Here is a 23,738-nt window from a genome sequence, read left to right as displayed (position 1 = left end):
CCTCAGGCCTGGCGGGCTCCCCAGGACACGCCCCCTCCTGCTACCCAAGCGTGGGAGCCCCGCGCACTCGGGAGCCGCGTGACCCCAACCCCGTTCCCGCGCGCAGCGTCCCTCAGTGTCACGGACGGACACCGAGGCTCCTGGCTGGGACCCGGACGCGGCGAGGCGCGGCGCGCTCCTTAAGTAGCGGCCCCACAGGGGGCGGGTATATGAATATGCAACACCAGCTCCCCTGCATGCCATTGGACAGGCAGCTGCTTAATATTCATAACGCTCTGTGGGTCTCCCGGGCGCTCCGACGCCTCGCGAGACCTAGGGGCGGGCCTCACGAGGCCAAGCCTCCCCTAATTGGTTGTCCTTAGAGGGGAACTGGGCTCCCATTGGCTGCTGTAAAGCGGTGCCGCGCCCTGTCCCTTGGGCGGGAGATTTGAATGCCCATTTCCCGGGTTTCGGGCTGTGCGCACGACGACCGCCCCGCTGTCCCGCAGTGGGAAGTTCCTTCATTTTCCCCCGTCGGAGCCGCTCCAGTCCCACAGCCCTAGCGCACTCCCGACACCGCGCTCTCACTCTGGGGCCGGCTAGCTGCCCCCGAACCCGGACGCCGACGGCCGACCCGGACCCCGGACCCCGGCCCCTGGCCCCCGACCCCGGACCGCGGACCCCGACCCTGACCCCCGGCCTCTCGCGCCTCCTCCCGCCGCGCCGGGCCGGTGGTCCCTTGTCCAGGCTCAGCCCGCTGAGCACCGCGGGCGCCGCGCGTCCGGGTCCCCTGCCTGGTGTCCCGCGCGGGCATGGGCGGCGGGCACCGCCGGGTCCCCAGTCTGCCGCCCCGGCCGCCCAGAGGCCGCAGGGTCGCGCCTGCGCAGAGCCGCCGGTCCGGCCCCGCCCCCTTCGCCCAGGGGATGCGTCCCCAGTTGCCACGGAGACGCGCCAGTTAGTAACCAGCGGTTCTGCGCAAGCTGCTGGTGGGGTGCGGTGGGGTGCGGTCGCGGCCGGCGAGCGTGTGGTCCGCTGTTCCCACAGGCGCTGCGGTGAGTGCAGGCCGCCCACCGTCCAGCTCCCGGCCTGGGTTCCTTGCCAGCCCCCGCCGGCCTCCTCTCCACCCGACAGGTGCTGCTCTGGGGCATTCTGAGCCCGCACTCTGGGGGCCGCAGGGGCGTGGAAGCCCTGCCGCCCTGAGGGCCATGGGCGGACAGCTGTCCCCGGGGGGCTGCGCGCAGAGCAGGCGGGGTGGTGCAGAGCAGGTGCAGTGGGGAGCAGGTGCGGTGTGGTGGGGAGCAGGTGCGGTGGGGATCAGGTGTGGTGGGGGGAGCAGGTTCCATGGTGAGGAGATGGCAGGTGCGGTGGGGTGGGGAGCAGGTGTGCTGGGATGGGGAGCAGGTATGGTGGGGAGCAAGTGTGGTGGGGGGGCAGGCTTCATGGTGAGGAGATGGCAGGTACCGTGGGGTGGGGAGCAGGTGTGGTGCAGTGGGGAGCAGGTGTGGTGGGGTGGGGAGCAGGTGTGCTGGGATGGGGAGCAGGTGTGGTGGGGGGGCAGGTTCCATGGTGAGGAGATGGCAGGTGTGGTGGGGTGGGGAGCAGGGGGTGTGTGGTGGGGAATAGGTGTGGTGGGTGGGGAGCAGGGGGTGTGTGGTGGGGAATAGGTGTGGTGGGGTGGGGAGCACTTTCCATGGTGAGATGGCAGGTGCGGTGGGGTGGGCAGCGGGGGTCACCCCCCCACGCACACCACAGGCCGCCTTCTGGCTTTTCTTTGTCCTGCAGAGGGTTCGTATCCGCTGCTGAGTGGGCTCCATGCCCAGCTCTGAGTGTACATCTAGATACCACATGCCTTCGATCATTCAGAATTGTGGCTGGGTTCCTCTGTCCACAGCATGTCCTAAAATGAACGCTGCCTAGGCCCCGACTTTCTGATGAATCCTAAAAAATGCGTGCCTGTGGTCACCAAAAGACACATGTGAGAATGGCATTCTCACAACAGCCCCGCACAGGAACCCAAATATCCACATGCAGTAGAAGGGACGGGTGGGCGTGGCGAGGGGGTCAGATATGAGAATGCATTGGGTGATTCCGTTTACATGAAGCCCCCAAATTCCAAAACTACATCCTAGTGGTTGCGGGGGAGGCCAGTGGGCGAAGGGAGCCGAGGTCCGGCTACATGGAGAGGTTCCTTCTGTGTGTAGAAGGTGGTGAATGCACCTTCGGGAATGTATGTCACACTCGAATAAAAACTGATGTAAAAAAAGGACCAGGTGCTTTTGATGAAACTCAACAAGTGTCTGTCTTTGTGACCAGGACTTTGGAAAGCCATTATGGCCAAACTGCTCCAACCTCCCCCCAAGTTCCTGCCCTCAGAGTGGCACATCGCTAACAAGAACCAGTACCACAGAGCAGAGGCCCAGCGGTCCCGGTCTGAACGTCTGGTGGCAGAGAGCCAGAGGCTTGTGGATGAGATTGAAAAGACCACAAGGAAGTCTCAAAGCGATGTAGACAAGAAACTGGGTAAGATGCCCCACTTGCTGCCTTTACGCCCATACCTGGATGCCACGGGGAGGCGTGGTCATGCTGCCATTCCGTTCCGTGGTCAGGAGGAGTGATGGACTGTCTTGAAATACTGGGGGAATGTGCATTCTTCCCGTACTGTCTTTGAGCTCTGCCCTAAGACAGAGGGCGCTAACCTCGCCTGCTTTGCACCCTCCCTCGTTCATTCTCTTTCTGATCTGACGCCCTTCCTGGACATCTAAGAGACGCCTGGGCTGTCCGCTCACTCTGGACAGTCAAGTTGCAAACCCAGACCTTGCAGAAAGAGGTCCCAGTTAGCACACGAGCCTTGTAGCCTCAAACATAATCAGGTGAGGGTCAGAGACATTGGAGGGGTGCCTCTAACATGACAGACACCGGGACAGACAGACACACACACACACACACACACACACACACACACACGGCAGAAGAAAAGATGAGCCATAAAATGTTCAGGAAATTTGGAGAAGACACTGTATGTAGGAAACAAGAGACTCTTGAAGAAGACCACTCGGGAGATGAGAAAGCATCTTTGGGGATTAAAAACGTGAGAGCATGGGGGCGCCTGGGTGGCTCAGTGGGTTAAAGCCTCTGCCTTCGGCTCAGGTCATGATCCCAGGGTCCTGGGATCGAGCCCCACATTGGGCTCTCTGCTCCGCGGGGAGCCTGCTTCCTCCTCTCTCTCTGCCTGCCTCTCTGCCTAGTTGTGATTTCTCTCTGTCAAATAAATAAAATATTCAAAAAAAAAAAAAAGTGAGAGCATGTCTGCAAAACTCAGAAGAAGGGAAGGGGCGAGCGCAGGAGCATGTGACAGCGAGGAAGGGGGCGGTAGCAGGTGCGAAGCTGAGGGGGATCCAGAACCTGCGACCATCACCAGCGAGCGGGAGGCAGGGTGGGAGGAGGAAGCACTCCAGGGCAGAGGTCCCGGAAAGAAGCAAACCCAGCGGGTTCCTAGATGGGACTGAACATGCAGGGTGTTTGCAGCTCTGGCAGAAGGTCCAAGGAAACAGTCATGAGTCTCCAGAATGTGGAACAAAGACATGACTACCAGCCCCTCCAAAACCAGAAAATCCCACGAGAGGAGAAATTGACGGCAGCGCGCCCCATGGCCTGCTGTGTACATGGTCATATACACCATTCACGCGTTTACGGTCTTGTAAGCAAGCTGTTCTATCGCAAGATGGCGATGCAGCCCCACGGGGAAGACGGGGCAGCGAGAACGTGTTGTCCCAGAGCAGATCCTGGCTTGCAGTCACAGGAAACTGGTAGATATCATCTAAACTGATCATGAGTAAGCAGTGTGAGCACATGCCAGAAGAAATTCCGGAAGCGTCTAGAATGTGATTGCTCCCGGGTCACCTCGGGAACTCTGATGGCCATGGCTGGGACTCTTGATTTCGGCTCAGGTCATGATCTCAGGGTCATGGGATCGAGTCCCATGCAGGGCTCTGTGCTCAGTAGGGAGTCTGCTTGAGATTCTCTCACCCTTTCCCTCTGCTCCTCCCTCCCCCTACCTCTAAAATAAGGACTTTTTTTTTTTTTAATGCATTGCTCCCAGAAAGTGGAAGTGGGTAGGGACAGGTCAGAGAGCTGCAACACTTGGGCGGGTTGACTTTTCAAATAACGTATGTCTAGATCTTTGATAAAATTAAAAGTTATTAAAAACAGTATCTATTAAAGACTTAGAATCAACCCTCATGAATGACAGTTGCATTAATCCATGGGCGACGGTTGCATTAATCCATGGGCGATGGTTGCATTACTTCATGGGTGACGGTTGCATTAATTCATGGGTGAGGGTTGCATTACTTCATTAACTGGATGTTGGTCTTGTAAGAGGAGATCCCCTCCCCCCCTCCCCTACTCAGCACTTACAAGATGAAAGGGGCCCCCGCAGAAAGAACGCAGCTGGGGTGGTTTGAGGGTGGTCTTTATGTTTCTGATCGCAGAGATGGTGGCACGGGGAGTGGACAGACGCACCTGTGATGTGTCCTTTCTCCGTGCGCCTCAGAACAGAGGCTTGAGGAAGTCCGGTTCTGGAAGAAGGAGTTGGACGACAAGCTCGAGCAGCTGGTGTATGTCACAGAGGACCTGCTCACGTACCAGACCAGACTGGTGAACGCCCTGGAGAGCATGAAGGAGCCCCTGCATATCAGTCAGATGTGCCTGGAGTACAGGTGGGAGTCACTGCCATGGGGTCCTGCTGCTGGGGGCAAAATCCAGCTGCTCCAGGTGCTGGGTCCCGGTGAGGCCATGGAGCCCGTGTTCAGAGCCCGCCGTGCTGGGCAGCAGAAGGAGCTCTTCACCCCTTCACTTAAATGTAGGTTAGGACTCGGTTTGGCTGCAGAGACTTGGAACACTGTAAACTAAGGCTGAATTGAGGCAGGGCCGTTCTCTCTCCCCCACAGTCAGGGGATCTGCAGGAAGTCAGCCTGAGGCTGGCGTGGTGGGTCTCAGGGCTCCGTCTCCTGGGTTCACTCCCCAGGTGACTCCATGACTCCAGATGGCAGCCAGAGCTCCGGCCATCCTCTCCATGCTCCAGCAAGTAGGAATAATTGGGTTTGCTAGTCCCCGTTGGCTGGTGCAGCCCGTTGATGGGCGCTTAGTCACAGGGTCACACCCGCAGAAACGGCCCTCGGGGACAGGTTCCCAGAGGACAAGTCTGTGCCAGTACGCAGAGCCTCACCGGAGCACTTTGGAACCCAGAGAGCCCCATGCGTTGTCCTTTCCCCCTTTCAAGTCCTCTGAGTGGGACGTTCTCAGGGGAAGCACGCAGGTCCCCCTCCCCCGCTCACGGTCACAGCCCCCACCGCGCGCCCAGGGCCTCTTGAGGCCGCTGACACAGGCCCCTCCACGTCCGGTGCCCCCGCACACTAGCTGCTGAGTGAGCGATTTCAGAGGCAGGTTTCTGCGGGTCACCCTGGGGGCCCAGAACCCTTTCCCTGCGACGCTGGGGTTGTAGTTCCTTGGTCTGGCCACTGAGGTTCAAGGTTTGTCAGAACTGAGCCCGACCGAGCCCCCGACCTCTCCGGCTGCACCTCACACGCAGCAGCCGGCGGTGCTCAGGTGCAGTTACCTGCTGCTTCCTGAACCCGCTGCGGCTCCCGCTTCCCGGAAAGAGCAGCCTCTGCTAGCAGGTGCAGGGTCTGTGAAGCCCAGGGAAGGAGCAGGTGTGCACAGAGCCCACCACCGGCTGCTCAAGTCCACGCCCAGGGTGTTTGTGGGGGGCGGGGGGGTGTTGGGGGTGTCAGTGCCACTGCCGCGAGCCAGGGAGGCACCATCTGTGCCTCCCCTGCTCCTTGCCACAACCCTGCGAAGGTGGAAGGAGTATCCGCGTTTCACGGGAGAGGAAGCCTCCCCAGACCAAACCCCGGGGGGGGGGGAGCCTTCCCGCCACACACTGCCCTGCAGGGTGGAGGAGAGACCAGTCAGGTGGTGATGGGTCCCTCTGGGGTTAAGAGCACGTGACCCTGACTGAGTTACCTCCCCCCCTTGACTCCAGAGGGAAGCTGGGTATCGTGGTGGCGCCCGACGTGGGTTGAGCGCCCGGCGGGGGAGTGTGGACGTTGCCTTGTTTCCACCATAGAGCACCTTTCTGGGTTCAAATCCTTGGCAAACATCAGGACAAGCTCCTGTTTCCAGGAAAGAAACCCACGTCTTCACAACTCTCAGGCAAACGAACCTGTGCAATGACAGGTCAGAGGGAGCCTCCTCGAGTCACGGCCCAGTGGAGGGGAAGTGCGTCTGGTCTTTTTCTGAGCAGGTGACCAGCGGCCCGTGGATCTCAGCTCCCTGAGTTCTGGATGTTTTGACGTCTTGCAGCCAGGCCTCCCGTCGGATCGAGTCCCCCGCAAACCCGACGTCCAGGTAGCTCTAAGCCCCGGCAGGCGCTCGGTGACCAGCTCCTCCTCTCGGCCAGGGAGAAGCGGGTGGGCATCGACCTGGTGCGTGATGCGGTGGAGGAGGAGCTGGTGAAGGAGGCCGAGATCATCCGCGGGGTCATGGCCCTGCTGACCCGCACCCTGGAGGAGGTGTCCGAGCAGATCAGGTGCGGCCGTGCACCTACCCGCGGCTCCCTGTGGCCCGGCCTGGACGGAGCCTGGGATGGGACGCAACCCGTGGTGTGAGGCCCACGTGACAGCGGCCCACTGGCCGCGGGGGGGCACGGTTGGAGTCACCTGGACGGTGAACTGGAGCCCTTTCCTGGCCGGGCTCGGACTCTCCCATCGGAAGGGTCTGGAAGATGCAGGCGGGTTGGTTAAGCTGTCACCCAGTGTCCGGGGGTGTGTGTGGTGCTGGGGGGCTGGGCCGAGGGGAGCAGGTGCCGCATCCTGCACCAGCCCCGGCATCCCCCGAGTCTCCCTTCAGGCTGAACCGCTCGGCCAAATACAACCTGGAGAAGGACTTGAAGGACAAGTTTGTGGCCCTGACCATCGACGACGTCTGCTTCTCCCTCAACAACAACTCCCCAAACATCCACTACTCGGAGAAGGCCGTGAGGGTCGAGCCACAGTGAGTGGGTCCCTCCCCGCGTCCCCGGCAGAGGGCAGCCTGCGGTCATTCCTACGTGTCCTACGCAGTGCTGAGCGGCCTGGGGCCCCCCTTTGGGAAGCGTCTGGTGTCAAATTCCTATAAACCGTGAGAATTGGTTCCCCGCCTATTGTGTTTTCAGATGTCTCGAGGGCAAACTGGGAGTTCCTGGGCTCCCCTTCCCACGGCCCCATTCAGGGGAGGCGGTGGCACGGCTACAGGGACCAGAAGGCGGACCCAGCCCAGGGTCCCCACGTGTCCTGCACCCGGCCGAGGAGATAAACCTTAGTGCCAGCACAGACTTCCGGCGCCCTGTCTCCCCCGCCCGCCCTGTCCCGCAGCCCAGGTGCACCGTGAGTGACCGACGGCTTCCCTTGCAGCTCCGTGAGTCTGGAAGACTGGCTGGACTTCTCCAACAGCAATGTGGAAAAGGCCGACAGGCAGAGGAACAACTCGCTGGCCCTGAAGGCCCTGGTGGACCGGATCCTGTCGCAGACGGCCAGTGACCTGCACAGGCAGTGTGACGTGGTGGACACGGCATTCAGGAATGGGCTGCAGGAGACCAAGGCTGCCAGGGACCAGCTGGCCGCCCACCTGGCCAAGGTGAGCTCACCGGAGGGGGCGCTGCTGGGCTGGGCTGCCGGCCCCGGGACTTGTGCTCCTGGGGGGACAGGGGGAGGCACACTCATGGCTCCCCATTCGCAGCAGGGCGTGGGCTCCTGGGGACCCGAGGGGACTTCACCCCACCCTGCGTGACACGTGGCCAGGGGATGGAGGGTGTTGACCTTCCCCGAGTCAGCTGGGTGCCGCCGGCTTCCGCGAACCCCCCGCTGGCCCGGGATTCTGGCTCCTTGTGCCTCTATGTTCCCGGGGGCGTGCCGGGCAACTGGCATTCAGGAAACGAGTCACAAGGCAAGACCCTGAATTTTAGCGTTGGCAGGTTTCCGTCACGTGGACACGACCATCACGGTCGGCTCCGAGCTGCCTGTTTAACGTGGGCTGGCCAGTGCGGAACAGCTAGCGGCAAAAGCCACTGGAGCCAGCGGCCCGGGTCCTGAGCACAGGCGGCGGGTTTGGGGGGAGATGGGGGGCAGGAGGGCAGGGCAGGGGCGGCCCCAGAGGGCAGCCCCGAGTACTGGACACGGCCTGGGGCGCCGTTCACCGTCTCCAGCAGCACTTTGCAAATGGTGGAAGGACGTAGGTGAAATGAAAAACCATCGCTCCAGCGTGTTCACAGTGTCCATAATGAATGACGTCGTTCACGTTCTTGTTCAGGACCCGCGGTGTACTTTGCTCTCCAGCCCGTCTGCTTTGGGGCTGGTGGAGGGTGGCTCTGCGCAGGTGGGCGGCCTTGCTCTGTAGGGACCCTGACCCAGTTCTAGAGCAAAGCCTCCCTCTGGTCAACCTGGGGCCAGAAGAGAGCAGGCTGAGAAGGCCAGCCCCCCAAGGCAACCGTGGGTGACCCCGTTTCATCTTTGGAGGCACATTCTGAACAAAAAGTTCAGAAAACCAAATGCAACATGTGGGTCTCGTTTGGATTCTAATGTGAACAAAATAACTCTTTAAAAAAATATGGGGGCGCCTGGGTGGCTCCGTGGCTGAAGCCTCTGCCTTCGGCTCCGGTCATGATCCCGGGGTCCTGGGATCGAGCCCCGCGTCAGGCTCTCTGCTCAGCAGGGAGCCTGCTTCTCCCTGTCCCTCTGTTGCTCCCCTTGCTTGTCTTTACTGTCTCTCAAATAAATAAATAAAATCTTAAAAAAAAAAACAAGGGACAATCAGGGAAATTTGAATACTATAATATATAATGTGATAGTAAAGAATTATTTTTGGGGTGTAATAAAGATATTACAGTTAGGTTAAAAGAAAAAAGAGATCTTTTCTTTTAAAAACACGTACTCAACAAGTCAAGACTAATGCAGTATAATATCTGGGATTTGCAGATAATCGAGCTGACGGACAGGGTTGAGACGGGGAGAACCTGCTGTGGATTGGTCGTTGGTTGGGCTGATGAGGGACACACGAGGGTCAGTTCCTCTCTAGTTCCGTCTGCATCTGGAAATTTCCATGATGCAAAGTTAAAACTGCAAAAGCTTAAGGAAGAAATAAAATTTTAAGCTACTTAAATATTAATCTAAAAACCCAAGTAATTTCTGAGTGATTTTCTGTGCACAAAGCCACCATCAGAGAAACCCCAGAAACCACTCAGAGAGTCTCTTCAGGCTTCAGGGGGTGGAACTTGGGCCAACGGCGGCTTCCAGGGAGGGGCGAGGCAACAGTGGTCAGTCATTCCATTCTGCCTGCGAGGTTCTGGCCCGGGGGCAGCCCCTCGGTCCCCAGCAGTCACAGCTGCAGGGGCGAGAGGTCAGGCATGTTGTGGGGTCTCCGCTGGGCTGACTGGGAGTCCCCTCTCGCCACCTGACGTGATCACCACAGACTCAAGCATAAGCGCCACCAGCCTTCCCCTCCTCCAATCCCTCCTCAAGGTCATGGAAGAGATTGCTTGCCAGGAGAAGAACATCACGGTCCTCGAGAAGGCCATCCTTGACCAAGAGGGGCCTGCCAAGGTGGCTCACACACGCCTGGAGACCAGAACGCACCGGCCGAACGTGGAGCTGTGCCGCGACCTGGCACAGTACCGGCTGCTCAGGGAGGTGGGCGAGATCGCCCACAACGTGGCCAGGTAGGCGGCTGGTGTGGGGAACCTGCCGGCGGGCGGAGGGCATCTGCACCCTCGCGGGACCCGCTTCCCCGCAGCAGGCTTCCCTAACTGTGGCCACGCAGAAAGCAGGTCCCCAGCTACACTTTTCTAGAGCCCCGATCCAGATGTTTAGGTAAAAATGCACCATTCTGAAGGTTGGGGGTTCTCTTGGGTTTTCTGCCCGTGGCCCCCAGTTTGAAGTCTGCCTGGAGAGGGAGGGGCAGGTATCCACGGTCCATCCCAGAAAGGAGTCAGTGTCCTGCCTCTCACCCCCGCAGACTAAAGGACGCCTTGGTTCAGGCCCAGGCGGAGCTGAAGGGCCTGCACCGCAGGCAGCTGGCCCTGCAGGAGGAGATCCAAGTCAAGGACAACACCATCTACATCGACGAGGTGCTGTGCACGCACATGAGGAAGTCCATCCCCCTGCGGGACGGCGGCGACCAGGGCCAGTGGGCTGGGGGCCTGCAGCCTGACGCGGTCTGCTGACATCCCCGTGGGGCCCATGCCGATTAAACCGGGTCACAATCCGGAGCACGGCTCTCATTTCGGGGAGGCGGGGCTCGGACCTGGTGGGGGGTGCAGTGCTGGCTTCCCCGCGCCTCCAGAGGACAGACTTGCAGCCCGGGGAGCAGTCCACTGCCTTCTGACCCCACGGGTCTGGATCTCTCTTGAGACTTGCCTCTCCCTCCTCGTCACAAGCATGGGACATCCCTTGGCCGTCCTCCTCCATCTTCCCTAGGAAACCTGGCAGGGCGGGTGCCACGGACTCAGACTGCACCCACTCCAAGTCTTACTGAGCACAGATGGGAGCCCGGCCCGGGAGCCAGCCTGGCCCCTGCAGGCGTCTCTGGGCCCCTCTCTGCCAGAGAAGTGAAGAGGACACATGGGCCAGAGGCTGTCCATCCCCCAGGAATCGGCCGCGGTGGGGCCTGAGAGGCGGGTGGGCCTGGCAGCAGCTGTGGGGGGTCGTGGGGTACGGGGGTGGGAGCACTCCCTGTTCTCCGTTGGCGGGGGCACCCGTGGGCCATGCCAGCTGCGGGGGGCGGGGACAGCCAGCTGGGAGGGCTGCTCAGGGAGAGCGGGCCGGTAAAATGTTGGTGTGCCTTCCTGCCGCAGTCTGCTACACTCGGTTTGCATCTGGAGATGAAACCAAACTAAAATCCAGAACTGATGCCGAGAAGAAACCGAACCAAGCAGCCAGTCCTTCCACCGACCAGTCTGCATTCCGGGGGACACTCCCCGTTACCTGAGCAGGCTCTGGCCCTCTGGCTCCCAAGGCCCTTTTGGGGTCTGTGCACCACCTGGGGGCTCCCCACAGGGGGACCCCCGCCCCTCGCCCCTGCTGGCCTGTCCTGAATGTGGGTGACACAGGACGCGCGACCGTGCAGGGTGCTCTGATGAGGCGGGGGACGTGTAGGAGCCGGGAGCACTGCTAAAGACACACGTGCGGGCACAGCAGGCAAGAGGCCACAGAAACCCGGGTCTGCCGTCAGAAGCTTGGGAGGGCAGTCTCAAACTCCCTTCTATTTAGGTCTATTGAAAAAAACCCTAGATGCCAACACGTGCAACATCTCCCAACACCCTGAGCAGGGCAAGTCTTCTGGGGCTCAGGAATCTGCCATCACCTCCCATTAAAGACGGATTCCCTCCCCAGCCCTGAGGACGAGCGACAACACAGAAGGCACAAAAGGACAAGGAAACCCACCCATAACCCCGCGGTGCTTCTGCAGACGCTCTTCCGCGCTTTCAGACCACCCCGAAGCCCAGGGGCCGCCCGCCTAGTTTGTGTCCTCCCCTCCCGTGGCACCGCGGTGGGCACTGGCCCCCGGGACCTTAGGGCGCTTGGGAAAGGGGAGCAGAGTGTTCCGGGCAAGCGGAGCCGGGCCCCCTCCGCAGGGGTGGGGGAGGACGTTGACGCGCTGGGGGACCGCCTCGCCGGGTGAGGAGCCCCTTCCAGCTCAGAGCGGGCTGCGTGGACGAGCGGGAGCGCCCGCCCCTGGGAGGACCCGCGGCTGTGTAGGGTCGGGGTGGGGGTGGGGGGACGACGGTCAGTGGCGGACGGACGACTCCCGGCGCCTGAGGGTGAGTGCGAGGAAGCCGAGCCACAGGGCGCGCACGACAGAGGGACACCGGCCCCGGGTCGCTGGTAAAGATAGCACTTTTAAGTCCCGCCACCGCCGGTCGCAGCCTTCGCGGGGCGCAGGCCGAGGCGGGACCCGCAAAAGGGAGCCGGTCGGGCGGGGAGGGCGGGGCGCCGGGATCGCGCTCGGGGCGCTCGCTACATCATGGGGTACGCGATGACCAGGTAGTTGAGCTCCGCGTCGATGAGTTTCCGGTACTTCCTGTGGATCTCGCGCAGCGTCCGGTCCTCGTCGTTCGTCTCGTATCTGTTCGTGTAGATCCTCACCTGCGCGGGCACCGACACAGGGCGCGCTCGGGGGCCGCTCCCGGAGCCCTGCGCCTCGCGCCCCGCCCCCCCGCGCCCCGCGTCCCCGTCCCAGGTCCGCGGCCCGCGGCCCGCGCCCCCGCCCCCGCCCCAGGTCCCCGCCCCGCGCTCCGCGCCCCGTGCCCCGCACCCATCCCAGCCGCCAGCGAAGGGGGCCCCGACTCCCGTCCGCGAAGTCAACCGACCCCCTTCCACCCGCCCCCCCCCGCCCCGCCCCGCACACAGTCGGGGGCGCGCATCCTGGACCCGGCGGGAGCACGGCTCACCCAGCACGGGCTTTAAAGCCCTGGGCCCGGAGCCTACCTTGAGAGTGCGCAGGGCGCACTGCCCTTCCTCCTGACTTTTCAGGACCCGCTCCACAAACTTGACGTCCAGGAAAGCCCAGATCTTCAAGTACAGCAGCTTCCGGCACGACAAGACCAGCAGGTGCAGCTCCTCGTCCAGGGACTCGTGGTGGTTGTTGAACTCAAACGTCAGTTTCTGGAAAAGCACCAGTGGGGCCAGAGGTGGGTGGAGGCGCAGGGACCCAGGGCTGGGTCACTCCCCCGCAGGCCCGTTGGCCCCACTGGCTGTGGTCCCAGGGTCCCCAGGAAGAGACGGGGCGCGCGGGTGATCGCAGGGTCCCCAGGAAGAGACGGGGCGCGCGGGTGATTTCATCCAACTTTGCAAGGTGCACCTGGGGTTCAGAGACCACCGGGCCAGCCCCACGGCCAACCGACCAGCCACCGTCCCATGAGCCCCTCTGTGTGCGGAAGGATGGCAATGGCCGAGGTGAGCAGCCCTCCTGCTGCTGGTGGTATCTATAGGGACTGGTAGCAGTCACCCACCCCTCTGTGCAGCCCTTGGGAGGGACAAAACGATCCTGATTTTATTGACGAGGGGAAGCTGGCAGGTAGGAGAAGAGCCCACACTTCTGGGCTCCTCAGTGACTTGGTCTCTCTGTTTTCGACTCACTGATGCCTGTGCTGCTGGGAGCGGGGAGGGGGCCTGCCGTCCCTCGGGGAGGCCCCTTCTTGCTCAGAGCGGGCACGCAGGGGCTTTCCTTGCTTGGCAGCCAACCAGAGAATCCCTTGTGTCCCACGCAGACGTGAGCCGCCATCACCTGCTGTGATCTTGGCGGGGGGACGCTGGTCCCTGGGAGCATTTCCCAGCACCAGCCTGGACGCAGGGCGTGCTGGCCCCGTCTGGAGCCTCTCGCCAGTGGGGAGTGGGGGGGCAGGGGACACCGGTGACCTGAGCGGCAGCCAGTCCGCCGTGGCCTCCACACGCACCTGCAGAGTGTGGCGGAAGGTGGGCAGGAGGTGGGTGAGCGTGGGCCGCAGGGACCAGTCGGGGTCGCTGAAGTAGCAGCTCCGCAGGCTGAGGCTGCGCACAGGGACCTCCGGCAGGAGGATGCGGACCAGGCGCTCGTACTTCAGGACGCGCTCGAAGAAGAAGTTCACCTTCAGGTTGGGGGCGTGCCTGGCCAGCTTGGCCCACGACATGCCCCAGATGACCTGCCCATGGGGGTCGTGGATGTGGCACTTGACGTTCAGGGCCCATAGGGTGCCGGCGCTGCTCTGGCACAGCGCCTCGAGCAGCTCGTCCGACACGCAGCTGTAGTTGAGCGTGAGGGACGAGAGGCCGTGGAAGGCGGCCATGGTGCTGCGGAAGCGCGCGCTGCTGTACACGGCCAGGTGGTGACTGAAGAAGTCCTCCAGGTTGAGCTGCGACACGGCGCTCATGCCGCGCGGGTGGCTCAGGGCTCCCAGCAGCCCGCAGCCCTGCTCCACGGTCAGCCGCGCGCCCTTGAGGCTCAGGCAGCTCAGGTGCTTCCCCACCTTCTTCAGGAAGAAGCTCAGGCTCTTGAGGAAGGAGCTCCGGGTGCTGCTGCGCCACACTAGACGGTCCAGCTCCAGGTGCTGCACGGACAGCGACTTCAGACGGCTGTTGTTCTTGCCCAGGCAAGACAGGAGGCCCCGCATGGTGACCTGGAACTTCTTGGTCAGGACGGCGTTGTATGGGTTCAGGAATTTGATCTCCAGGTGCTCCAGGTAGCGGCCGAACTTCTTGACGTACCAGAGGGCAGACTCGAACTCAGATGCGTGCACCCGGGAGGGCCGCCCGCTAAACGTGATGGTCCTGTACCGCCACAGGTCGGCCGAGAACATCGTCTGGTTCCACTTCCTGCAGACCAGCGCGGCCCGGGACCGGTCCCTGTCTCCCAGCCACCAGAAGATGCGACGCAGGCACACATCAGGCAGTCTGGCCCAGCAGCCCTGGTCTTGGGGCGGGGTCGGCTGGCTGTCTTCGTCCATCGAGGAACCGGGGTGTCCCCAGCAGCCGTGTGCTAGGCAGGGCTTCCAAAAATGAGGAAAGACAAGCAATCACTCCTTTTCTGTGGGGAGTAGAAAGGAAGAACCATTACTCACCTAGCGGAAACAGACCCAGGCGAAGGAACGCGTGCTCCGTGTGGGTAGCAGGCCGCATGCGGGTGCAGGTGGGAACCGTCACAGAGCTGCCTGGCAGGGCACCCCTGCAAGGACTCGGTCTGCTGGGGGAGCCCCCTGGGGTCCCAGCCCGGACTCAGTTACAGCACGGCAGGAGACGTGAGAAGACTTGGGCGTGTTCACGGTGCAGGGGCACAAACAGGGTGATTAATTCCGTCTGGGGAAGGAGGGAGTGGATGGGGCTGCTCAGAGGAGGGGGCCCCGGGTGGGGCTTTGCAGGATGAGTAGGAGCAGCGGGGCCGACCAGCTTGGAGGAGGAACCGTTGCACTCCGGCCAGAGCGAACGATCGCACAGAGCCACGGGCAGAGGACCGTTTGGGACGTGTGCACATGCAGGGACCGTTCGGGACATGTGCACGTGCAGGGAACTAAAAGTTGTTTGGGGCTTCACTTGTAAGGGGTGGGAGTGTGGGAGCTGGAGCCGCGGGACGTGCCGCAGGGTCAGGGGGCCCCGAACGATGGGATAGAGGCCATGTCCTAAGGACCAGGGACTCCCCAAGGCTTTGGAATCCTGACACATGGGCCCCCGTCCCGGGATGAGAATCACTGGCTTGCTGGTGGCTGTGTGTGCTTGCAAGAGGGTAGCAGTAGGTGGAGCATCAGCGGGGGAGAGCCTCAGCTGAGGCCACCGGGGGCCAGGCAAGGTCACAGGGTCACCTATCCGGAAGCGATGTGGTCAGTCTTGAGATACAGAAAGGGCCCTCCAGGGCAGAGGAAGAAGGACGGCTCAGAGCAGAGCGCAGGCTCCAAGCCTGGAGCCAGGGCCGTGCGACTGCGGGAGTTGGTGGGTTTGTGAGTTCCCTGCAGGACACAATTTGGAAACTAGGTCCTGAGGTGGGGAGCCCTGGAGGGTCTCTGAGCTGCCCGAGCTGGCCACTGCATTGCACGTGGTCCCTCGGCCAGGCTGGGGAGGCCCGGGGAGCACCAGGCCTGAGCCAAGCCCTTGGAATTTCTAAAGCCGTCTCCCGAGGTCTTCATGACCTGCTTTCCGTGTTTCCCAGCCTGAAAATGTTTCTTCCCTTTACCACTCCCCTACCCCCATCTTCAGGTGGAAACCCTACTGCTCCGTCATGCTTTCAGGGGCCACTCCACCCAGTGGCCGAGGGTTATCGTAGCTCACAAAAACGCAAAGCTGGAGGAACTCTGAGAATTATGTCGTTACAGATGGAAACTGAGGCCCAGAGCGGTGAAGGGGCTTGCCTGTGGTCACACAGCACGTTGGTGACAGGCCTCAGGAGCTGAGGGACACGTTAAGCATGGTTCTCAGCTTAGGACAGACATTTGTGCAAGAACTCTCTTCGGTTTTACTCCTTTGGTGTCCTTGTCCACACTGGTGTCCGTGTCTACACTGGTGTCCCCGCCCACACGCACTGACCCGTTCTGATGTGTCTGATGTGGGTCTGTGCCTGTGCTCACCCTCCCACACTTTCCCTCCACGCCCACGAGACAGTCACCAGCCTCCAGCTGGTTCTCCCGTAGACAGACTTCCCCATGGACTCTGGCACAGCATCCGCGGGGTCCCAGGGACACTGCCTGCCCTGCCGCCTTCCCCTTCCCCTCTCGTCCGTGTCCATCCCTCAGTGTAACCTTCGCCCCAGCCTGCGTCACCCCTGAGATGAGGGACAGCCTCATTCTTCTGAGCAGTCCTTTCACATTTAACAAAGGACGAGGGAGGGCCGTTGCTTCATTCAGGGAAGGTGCCCGCGGTTGGGGGCTTGACGTGGAGCAAGGTGCTCGAGAAAACCAGACCAGTCCCCAAGCTCAACACGAAGCCCTTGTCCGGCCGTCGCTGGTCCGAGGAATCATCGACACGGGAAGCCACAGCGTGGTGTCGGGAGAACATATCTGGCTGGCGGAGAAAGTGTGGCAAGTGCTCCACAAGCCCTGGTCCTTACTGGAAACATCCTCCCTCCCCACCTAAACGTCCTGGCCAGCCAGAGGCGCGGGAGATTTGCAGGTTGGGCCCTGGTTCTGTCCGTTGCTATGTACGGCCTGCGGCAAGTTAATTTCCCTTGTGCCTCAGTTTCCACATCTGCAAACCAGGGATGAAAATGGGGCCTCTCTTGGTGTTGGGAGGATTCCATGAGCCTGATGCGTGGAAGTCGCCCCAACAGTGCCTGGCACATAGCAGACGCTGCACCCATGGGCAATGCCAAGGCATTCTGCAGGATCCCCTGATGGGAGGTGGGGACCCCCAGTTTACAGATGGGGAAACAGAGAGCTGAGGAAGGCTCCCAGCGAGCATCCCTAATAGGTGCGGAAATGGGATTTCAACCCACCCCCACCCCAAGGGCTCTCAGGCGGAGTCCTGCCCACCAGCCCCAGAGCTGCCAACCCGGGAAGGAAGCCTAAGCACGTCCCACTACCCGCGGCCGGAGGTGCCCGAAGACGCAGACTTCCAAGGGGAGGCGGAGGGGCCCGTTACCCGCTCGCCGTGCCCCGCTCCCTGCGCCCCGTTTGGGCTGCGGAGACCGCGAGCCGCCTGCCTGCTCCGCCCGCGCCACCTGCGCTCCGACGCCGACTCTGCGCCCGCTGGGACGCGCGCCCTCGCGGGGGATGAGCGCCGAGGGCGGCCGCCTTTGTGACGCGCCGCCCTCCGCCTGCTCGGCCGGGCCTCCGCTCGTCCCCGGGGCGCGCCGCGCGGGGGCCTGAACCTGGGGTCTTCAGAGCCACTGACCGTGCTTGGAGAGGGCAGGACCGGTCGGCGCGGGGTGTCCCGGAAGGCTCCCGGGGCCGGGGCCGGGGCCGGGGGCGGAGGAGCTGGGGTATCGGGGGACCTGGTCCCGGGGTCCCAGGAGGTTGCGGTGCGAGGATGCAGAGGGGTCCAGGGTCCAGGAGGGATGTGGGCTCCGGTGCGTGTGCACGCGTCTACGCGCGCACGTGTCTGAACGTGGAAGAGGAGGAGGAGGTTCGGGCATGGCAGGGCGCTGGGGGGTTGGGGTGGGAGGGTGACTGGAGGTTGGGGTATGAGTGCAGAATCCAGGGGTCTGTGGGCGGGGGAGTTGGGGATGGGGAGGGGTAGGTTCAGACACCACGGGGAGTGGAGGGACCAAAGGCAGGGACAGGGGGAGCTGGGGAAGGGACTGAGGCCAGGGTCCAGGCGGCTGGGGCTGGGGAGCCAGGAGCCAGGGACTCTGGCAGTGGGATGCAGGGTCTGAGGCTCTGGAGCCGGAGGTCTGGGAGGATCTGGGGTCTGGCGTGCGGGAGGCAGGGGTGCTCGGGGATCTGGGTGCTGGAGTACTGTGGTTCCATAGGCAGGGGTCCCTGGGGGCCAGGGGCTGGGGGATCCATGGGGGATCCCGACAGGGCCCGGGGGGGGGCAAGGGTGTCCAGGGATGAGAGGTTCAGTCCAAGAGGAGGGGCGCTGGGGGGTTGCTAGGGTGGGTGTTATTGGGGGCCCGAGGGTCCAGGGTCCAGGGGGCCAAAACTAGAGCGGGACAGGGGTGCAGATCGAGGAAGTCGGGAGATGGGTTTCGGCACCAGGGGGAGCTGGGGGTGTGTGTGATGGGAGCCTGGGGGGCTTGGAGTTGGTGGGGGGAGGCAACTGGGGTCTGGGGTCAAGGGAGCCAGGAGATGAGGAAGGGGGGACAGGGGGAGGATAAGGCTCGGGGTATCTGGGGGCTGGAGCTGGGGAGGATCTGGGATCCGCTCGGGGTATCTGGAGGCTGGAGCTGGGGAGGGTCTGGGATCCAGGATCCAGGAGGGCCACAAGGCTCTGGGGGCAGAGAGTGGGGGGTGGGGCAGGTGGTAGGGGCTGGGTCTGGGGCGTGGGGTCTGCTCTCGTGGTGGGGCTGGGGGCCGCCTTGTTCCTGCCCTTTCCCTCTCCACACCAGGAAGAGGTTGTGCGGGAGCCTGGGGCATAGGTCCTGTGGTTGTGGCTCAGCCCGGGGTCTGTGGGGAGGATCGCTGTGCTCAGTGGCTTCCCCTTCCCCAACTCAGACACGCCCCACTTGGCCAACCGGACCCACCTGACATGAGGCTTGAGAACCGCCCGCCTTCCCAGTGTGAGTGGGTGGGCATGTCTGACACAGCACCTCCCCCTGGCCCCCCCCCTCCCTGCCAGCCCTAAAGGGTGTCCCCAAAGGTGAGGTAGAAAGGGGGGTTGCCCTGTGGGGACGCTGCATCTGGGGGACTGGCCTTTCACCAACAGCTCCAAGGCTCGCTGGGGGCCTGCGGGGGGCACAGCCTCCTCCTTGCTCCCCCTCTCTGTTTCTGCCTTTCCCTCTGCTCTCCCCCCCCGCCCCCCACATCTGCCCCACCTGCTGCCGTCTCTAACCGGAAAAGACCAACAAGCAGTCTTAAAGAAAGGTGGGCAGACTTCAGGGAGCGTGTCTTTATTCCCCAGGAACAAGCCTGGGTTCCCCCTTGGGTCAGGACCATGTGGTCCAGATGCTCGATCCCGGGGCCTGACACCTGGGAGTCTCCAGTGGGAGAGCAGGAGCCCTTTCTTCTCCTGGCTGTGTGTCGCTTCGGGCATACCTACATCTCCGTCCAAAAGAAGGAAATAGTTAAAATCCAACCTTTTCTCCTAAAAGGAAGAAACCTAAAGAAGAAAACCCATCTCTTCTCACGGGCAGGACTGCCGCAGAGAGTGTGCGGGAAGCCCTGGTAACGTGCCGTCTTCTCCATCTGCAGTGGCTGTCCGCCCCACGCCAGCGGAGCGTCTCACGTGGTTTCCTTTCGGGGAAGCTCTCCCGGTTTCCTCTCTCCTGAAGAAGTGGGGGTAGAAGAGTTTGGTGTGTTTGCAGAGGAGGGGACAGGTCCTGGCCGTTTGCAGAGCCTATCAGCGTTAACCCGGTTCCCAGAGCACAAACTCTGAGCCACAGGTGGCATCCATGAGTCATGGGGGGAACTTCTGGGTATCTGGGGACTTCATGGGGGGCCTGGGACGGTGTTAGAGGCCTGTCTTCATGGGGGGGGCAGATTAGAGAAGACCCACACCGTATGTCCTGGCAAAGAGCCACATCATTTGGCTGCAGACATGCCCCGGGGTATTTTGTATCCGAACATTAAGGTGCCCAGAAGCATGCACGACGAGACGCGCGCTGTGCACGTCTATGCTTGCAGAAAAGGGCTGCCCAAGGACACAGGACACGCCTCGTTAAATTTCACTCTCAGAGGAAGATTTTCTTAGTGTAAGCACATCCATGCAATTATTTTAACCGTTTTTGTCCTGAGGAATGCATTTCTTAGTTGCTAAATCTGGTGACCAGGTTATGTAAGGATGGAGGAAACTAGGGAAAGACCTGACAGGCTGGGGATGGCACCACTCCCCCCCAAAGACGAAGGTCGCCCATCTTTGTAAATTGGAATGCACGTGTGCCCTTGGAGATACCCACGGAAGTTAGGAGGAAAGATTAGGACTTCTCTTTTGCAAGGAACGTGCATTATATCGAGTGAAAAGACGATGGCTCGGTGAGTACGGTAAGATACTATATGGGGACTAAGAAACAGTTTCCACCCCACGTAAACTTGTTGAGGTTTGCGTGTGCGAGAGCCGAGCTCTCAGAGGACCCGGGCCAGGGGCTGGCCTCGGTGCGCTGGGGCCGGGGTGATGGTTGGGGAGTGTCAGCCTCTGTTTCTTTGTATGGTACTCGATCAGCTGATCGCAACAAAATCTAGCACTTTCATATTTTGAAAAACAACAAATAATGAGTGTTGGGGATTTTTTACTTTTAAATGAGATGTCCGGCGTGAGCTGACAAGCTTTGGGACCTTGTCCAAGTGGATTTCATGCTGCGTTCCGCTGCTTTCTCCTTGGGTTTCCCTGGCGAAGCTCCTTGTCCCTCCGCCTGGTTTCCTCATCTATGAAACAGGAACAAAACACCTGCCTGTTGTTCCTAGTGAAGACAGACCATTTATAAAGGGCTCCATGTTGTCCCTGACACGTGGCAGTCAGGATCTCTCACGCCAATTCTTAGGGCTACTGGAAGATCATTTAGGATGTAAAGAGGTAGGATATTGAGGGACATGGCTCTACACCCCGGTCTGCTGGGGCCAAGTCACCAAGAACTCAGGGTCTCGACCAAGACTCTTCCAATCTCGGGGCCTCGATGGCATTACCTGCTGTGACAGAGCGAGGCTGGGAGTCGCCTTCACTCACGCACTGGAACCCTCGCTGCCTCAGCCCTGGGTTAGGAGCTGCGGACGCGGAGTGGCCAGAGCCAGCTCTGCCCCCAAAGGGGGCCCGGTCTCTGGGAGATTGTGCAGGCGACCTGGGCGGTAAGGGCTCTGAGGGAGGGCACTTGGGCACACGGAGAACGGGGAGCTAGGGGAGCGCCTCGTGGCCGTGTCTGCGAACTTCCCGCAGGTCTTGGGTTTTTAAACCACCGTCCAGATGGTTCACGGCTGAGGAGACAGCAGAGCCGGGGTACCTGGGTTGACTTGCGGGGTCGGCAGGGGAAGGAGGCCACCACACTGAGAACACCGCCCGGACCTCATGGGCCGCCTCGCCCTTGGCACGGGAGGCAACAACGCTGGACGCTCGAGGCTCGGCATGGGCTCAGACCTCAAAGGCAGAGTCAGTGTCGGTTCTCAGTTTGCTACTTGCTTTACTGAATTTCCCAAAGGAAGAAGAAATCCATTCCTGTTTTTAAAGACTTTATTTATTTGACAGAAATCACAAGAGAGGCAGGCAGAGAGAGAGGAAGGGAAGCAGGCTCCCCGCTGAGCAGAGAGCCGGATGTGGGGCTCGATCCCAGGACCCTGAGATCATGACCTGAGCCGAAGGCAGCGGCTTAACCCACTGAGCCACCCAGGCGCCCCCCATTCCTGTTTTTGTCTTCGGACGGACGCCCTTCTCCACCTGGGAGGTTTGATCCTCTCTCGTCTGGAATGGGCGCAGGAGAGGCTCTCGGCTTTGCAGCGGGAAACAGTTCACACGCCCCGGGACGGTGCGGCATCTACCCTGCGGTCATGAACAACGTGGCGAATTAACAAATAGCTCTGGCTTTAATGGCCAGACCACATGGAACCAGATACCCTGAAAGGTCCCTACAGACACGGAGAAATGCTGGATAAACCGTGGCAAACGTTCCTGTAAGTCGACGGCTGACTCTGCCAGTAACTTTACGTCTCCGAGCTCTGGGTATGAAGGCCTCACGGACACTTTGGGAGGAGAGACACGGGGTCGGTCTCGGAACTAAGGGCCTGGATGACAGAAAAGTCCCATCCACACAAAGTACGTGTGTGTGTGGTGTGGGGGAGGGTGGATGTAAGCGTCCTCTCCCCCTGCATGAAGCCGGGAACCTGAAGGTGAGAGGAAGGAACCAGTTCACCAGAAAGGGAAAGTGGCAAGTTAGCCTGTCTACCTTAGGCTGGGATAGGAGCGTGGGGAACAGAAAGTCGATCTCCTGAGAACCCAAAGTCACAGGCCCATGTCTTGCTTGGACCTGGGGTTCAAGGGCCTGAACCTCATGGTCTGGAACTGCCCAATCATAAAAATTAACATAAAAATTGGGGAGCCTGGCGGAAGCAGTCACAAAATCCCTCTGCAGGGTACACAACCTCAGACTGGGTCATTCTCAGCAAACAGACACGCGTGGTTCAGACCTACACCTGAGGAAGCAATCTCCCTTGAGAGGCTGTCGCACAGCACTAGCAGGAGGACCAGTCTCCAAACCCTTCAGAAAACTAGAACCATGGAGACAGACGGTAACCTAAGCTAATGGGAAATGGTTGAAACAAGAGAAAAATAAGATCCTCTGAAAAAAAGAATGGGCAAATTTGAGAGAGAGATGAAAAGAACTTCTAGAAGTGAAAAAGACAGATATTGAACCTCAGTGGATGGGCCAAAGGCAGCAGATTGGATTTGTCTCAGAAAGAATGAACTTGGAGGTCGATTTGAAGAAACCACCTGGAACGCAGAAGAAACTAGAAAATGGTAAAGACATGAACGAGAATGGAAAAGCTCAAACTGCAGCCCACGTGCTCCACGGCAGGGCTGGCAGAACATGTGGAAGGGAGGGAGGGTTGAGTATTTCAGGAGATTATAGATGAGGATTTTCTAGAACTCATCAAAGACAAAGATCGTTAGATTCTGGCAGGAAAAATCCTGAGAGACAGAGAGAGAGAGAAACACATTTGAGCTCATTGTTCTGAGCAGGAAGAGTAAAACGGAAATCTCTTTTAGTTATGCGCATGAAACCACAGAACAAAAGCAAAGAGGATCTTGAAATCAATCAGAGAAAAAACGTGTACATGGGGTGAAAGTTACATGGAGAGGGGACTGGTCAGCAACAGCAGCAGAGGACAGAGACAGGCAGCAGACTTCAATACCCGGAGGGAATAAGGGTCAACCCAACCACCACTCAGGATTGCAGGGAAGAAAGGCGCTTGGGTGGCTCAACTGGTTGAGCATCTGTCTCGTGATTTTGGCTCAGATCATGATCGCAGGGTTGTGAAATCAAGCCCTCCCCCAGTCCACATCCCCATCAGGCTCTGTGCTCAGTGAGGAGTCTGCTGAGTCTCTCCCTCTCTTCCTCCCTCTGCCCCTCCCCCCAATAAATGAATGAATGAATGAATCTTTTTTTAAAAATTTGCCTTTGGTGCTTTTTTTCTTAAGAAACTATTTTAGGATATTCTGTCCCAAAGAAGGAGCAAAACAAGAAAGAGATGACCTGAACCTGAAATTTGGGAACAGAGCGCTTGAGAGAATAGGAGAACTTCGCGGAATGAGAGCTATTCCTCAGGTCGGGGGAGCACCATGTCCCCAAAAAGAAATGCATAGAATCCTACTGTGTTTGATTATACCAAGGGAAAAATTTTCAGATCCAGTAGAAAATTTTAGGAATGATTTAGTGACAAGTACCTAGAAAGTGAAGCAAATGAAAAACCGAAGCGATGATTAACTCCAGGGAAAACCAAAAGTTATAGAAGAAAGTGAATGTAATAATTTGTGTGGCATAGTCCTAACACACGGTCATAATAATGTAATGTCCATGGTCATGGTCATAATGATGTAATGTTGAATATTGATTGAACCGGAATGGGAGGGTGGAGAGAGGAGGTGTGTGTAGGGTAGGTGGTGTAAGAAAAAGAAATCTGTATCCCTAAA

The 23,738-nt window shown here is 60.2% G+C and overlaps 2 protein-coding genes across 2 annotated transcripts; one reads left to right on the top strand and one right to left on the bottom strand.

The window, feature by feature from the left end:
* The first annotated feature begins 991 nt into the window (after positions 1–991).
* Positions 992–10,235, top strand: TEKT1 (tektin 1). Its single transcript, XM_045986351.1, has 8 exons — positions 992–1,031; positions 2,293–2,499; positions 4,532–4,697; positions 6,440–6,568; positions 6,889–7,032; positions 7,431–7,653; positions 9,534–9,730; positions 10,027–10,235. Exons 2-8 carry the CDS (start codon positions 2,310–2,312, stop codon positions 10,232–10,234), a joined length of 1,257 nt encoding a protein of 418 aa, XP_045842307.1. The 5' UTR covers positions 992–1,031; positions 2,293–2,309; the 3' UTR covers position 10,235.
* Positions 10,236–12,026: 1,791 nt separating this feature from the next.
* FBXO39 (F-box protein 39) lies at positions 12,027–14,491 on the bottom strand. Its single transcript, XM_045983987.1, has 3 exons — positions 13,466–14,491; positions 12,498–12,674; positions 12,027–12,155 (listed from the first exon to the last, which is right to left on the bottom strand). The coding sequence occupies exons 1-3, from the start codon at positions 14,489–14,491 to the stop codon at positions 12,027–12,029; spliced, it is 1,332 nt and encodes a 443-aa protein (XP_045839943.1).
* Between the last annotated feature and the right edge of the window lie 9,247 nt (positions 14,492–23,738).

Source organism: Meles meles, chromosome 18 (assembly GCF_922984935.1).
Source record: "Meles meles chromosome 18, mMelMel3.1 paternal haplotype, whole genome shotgun sequence".
NCBI lineage: Eukaryota > Metazoa > Chordata > Mammalia > Carnivora > Mustelidae > Meles > Meles meles.
The sequence above is the reverse complement of the archived record's forward strand: the minus strand, read 5'-3'. Positions and strand labels throughout refer to the sequence as shown.

Excerpts from the sequence above, each read along its gene's own strand:
- TEKT1 (XM_045986351.1), top strand. The coding sequence starts at position 2,310 with ATGGCCAAACTGCTCCAACCTCCCCCCAAGTTCCTGCCCTCAGAGTGG. Across the intron at positions 2,500-4,531 it reads CGATGTAGACAAGAAACTGG|AACAGAGGCTTGAGGAAGTC; the intron begins GTAAGATGCCCC and ends CGTGCGCCTCAG. Across the intron at positions 9,731-10,026 it reads ATCGCCCACAACGTGGCCAG|ACTAAAGGACGCCTTGGTTC; the intron begins GTAGGCGGCTGG and ends TCACCCCCGCAG.
- FBXO39 (XM_045983987.1), bottom strand. The coding sequence starts at position 14,491 with ATGGACGAAGACAGCCAGCCGACCCCGCCCCAAGACCAGGGCTGCTGG. Across the intron at positions 12,675-13,465 it reads CCTTCCGCCACACTCTGCAG|AAACTGACGTTTGAGTTCAA; the intron begins GTGCGTGTGGAG and ends GTGCTTTTCCAG. Across the intron at positions 12,156-12,497 it reads GCGCCCTGCGCACTCTCAAG|GTGAGGATCTACACGAACAG; the intron begins GTAGGCTCCGGG and ends GTGCCCGCGCAG.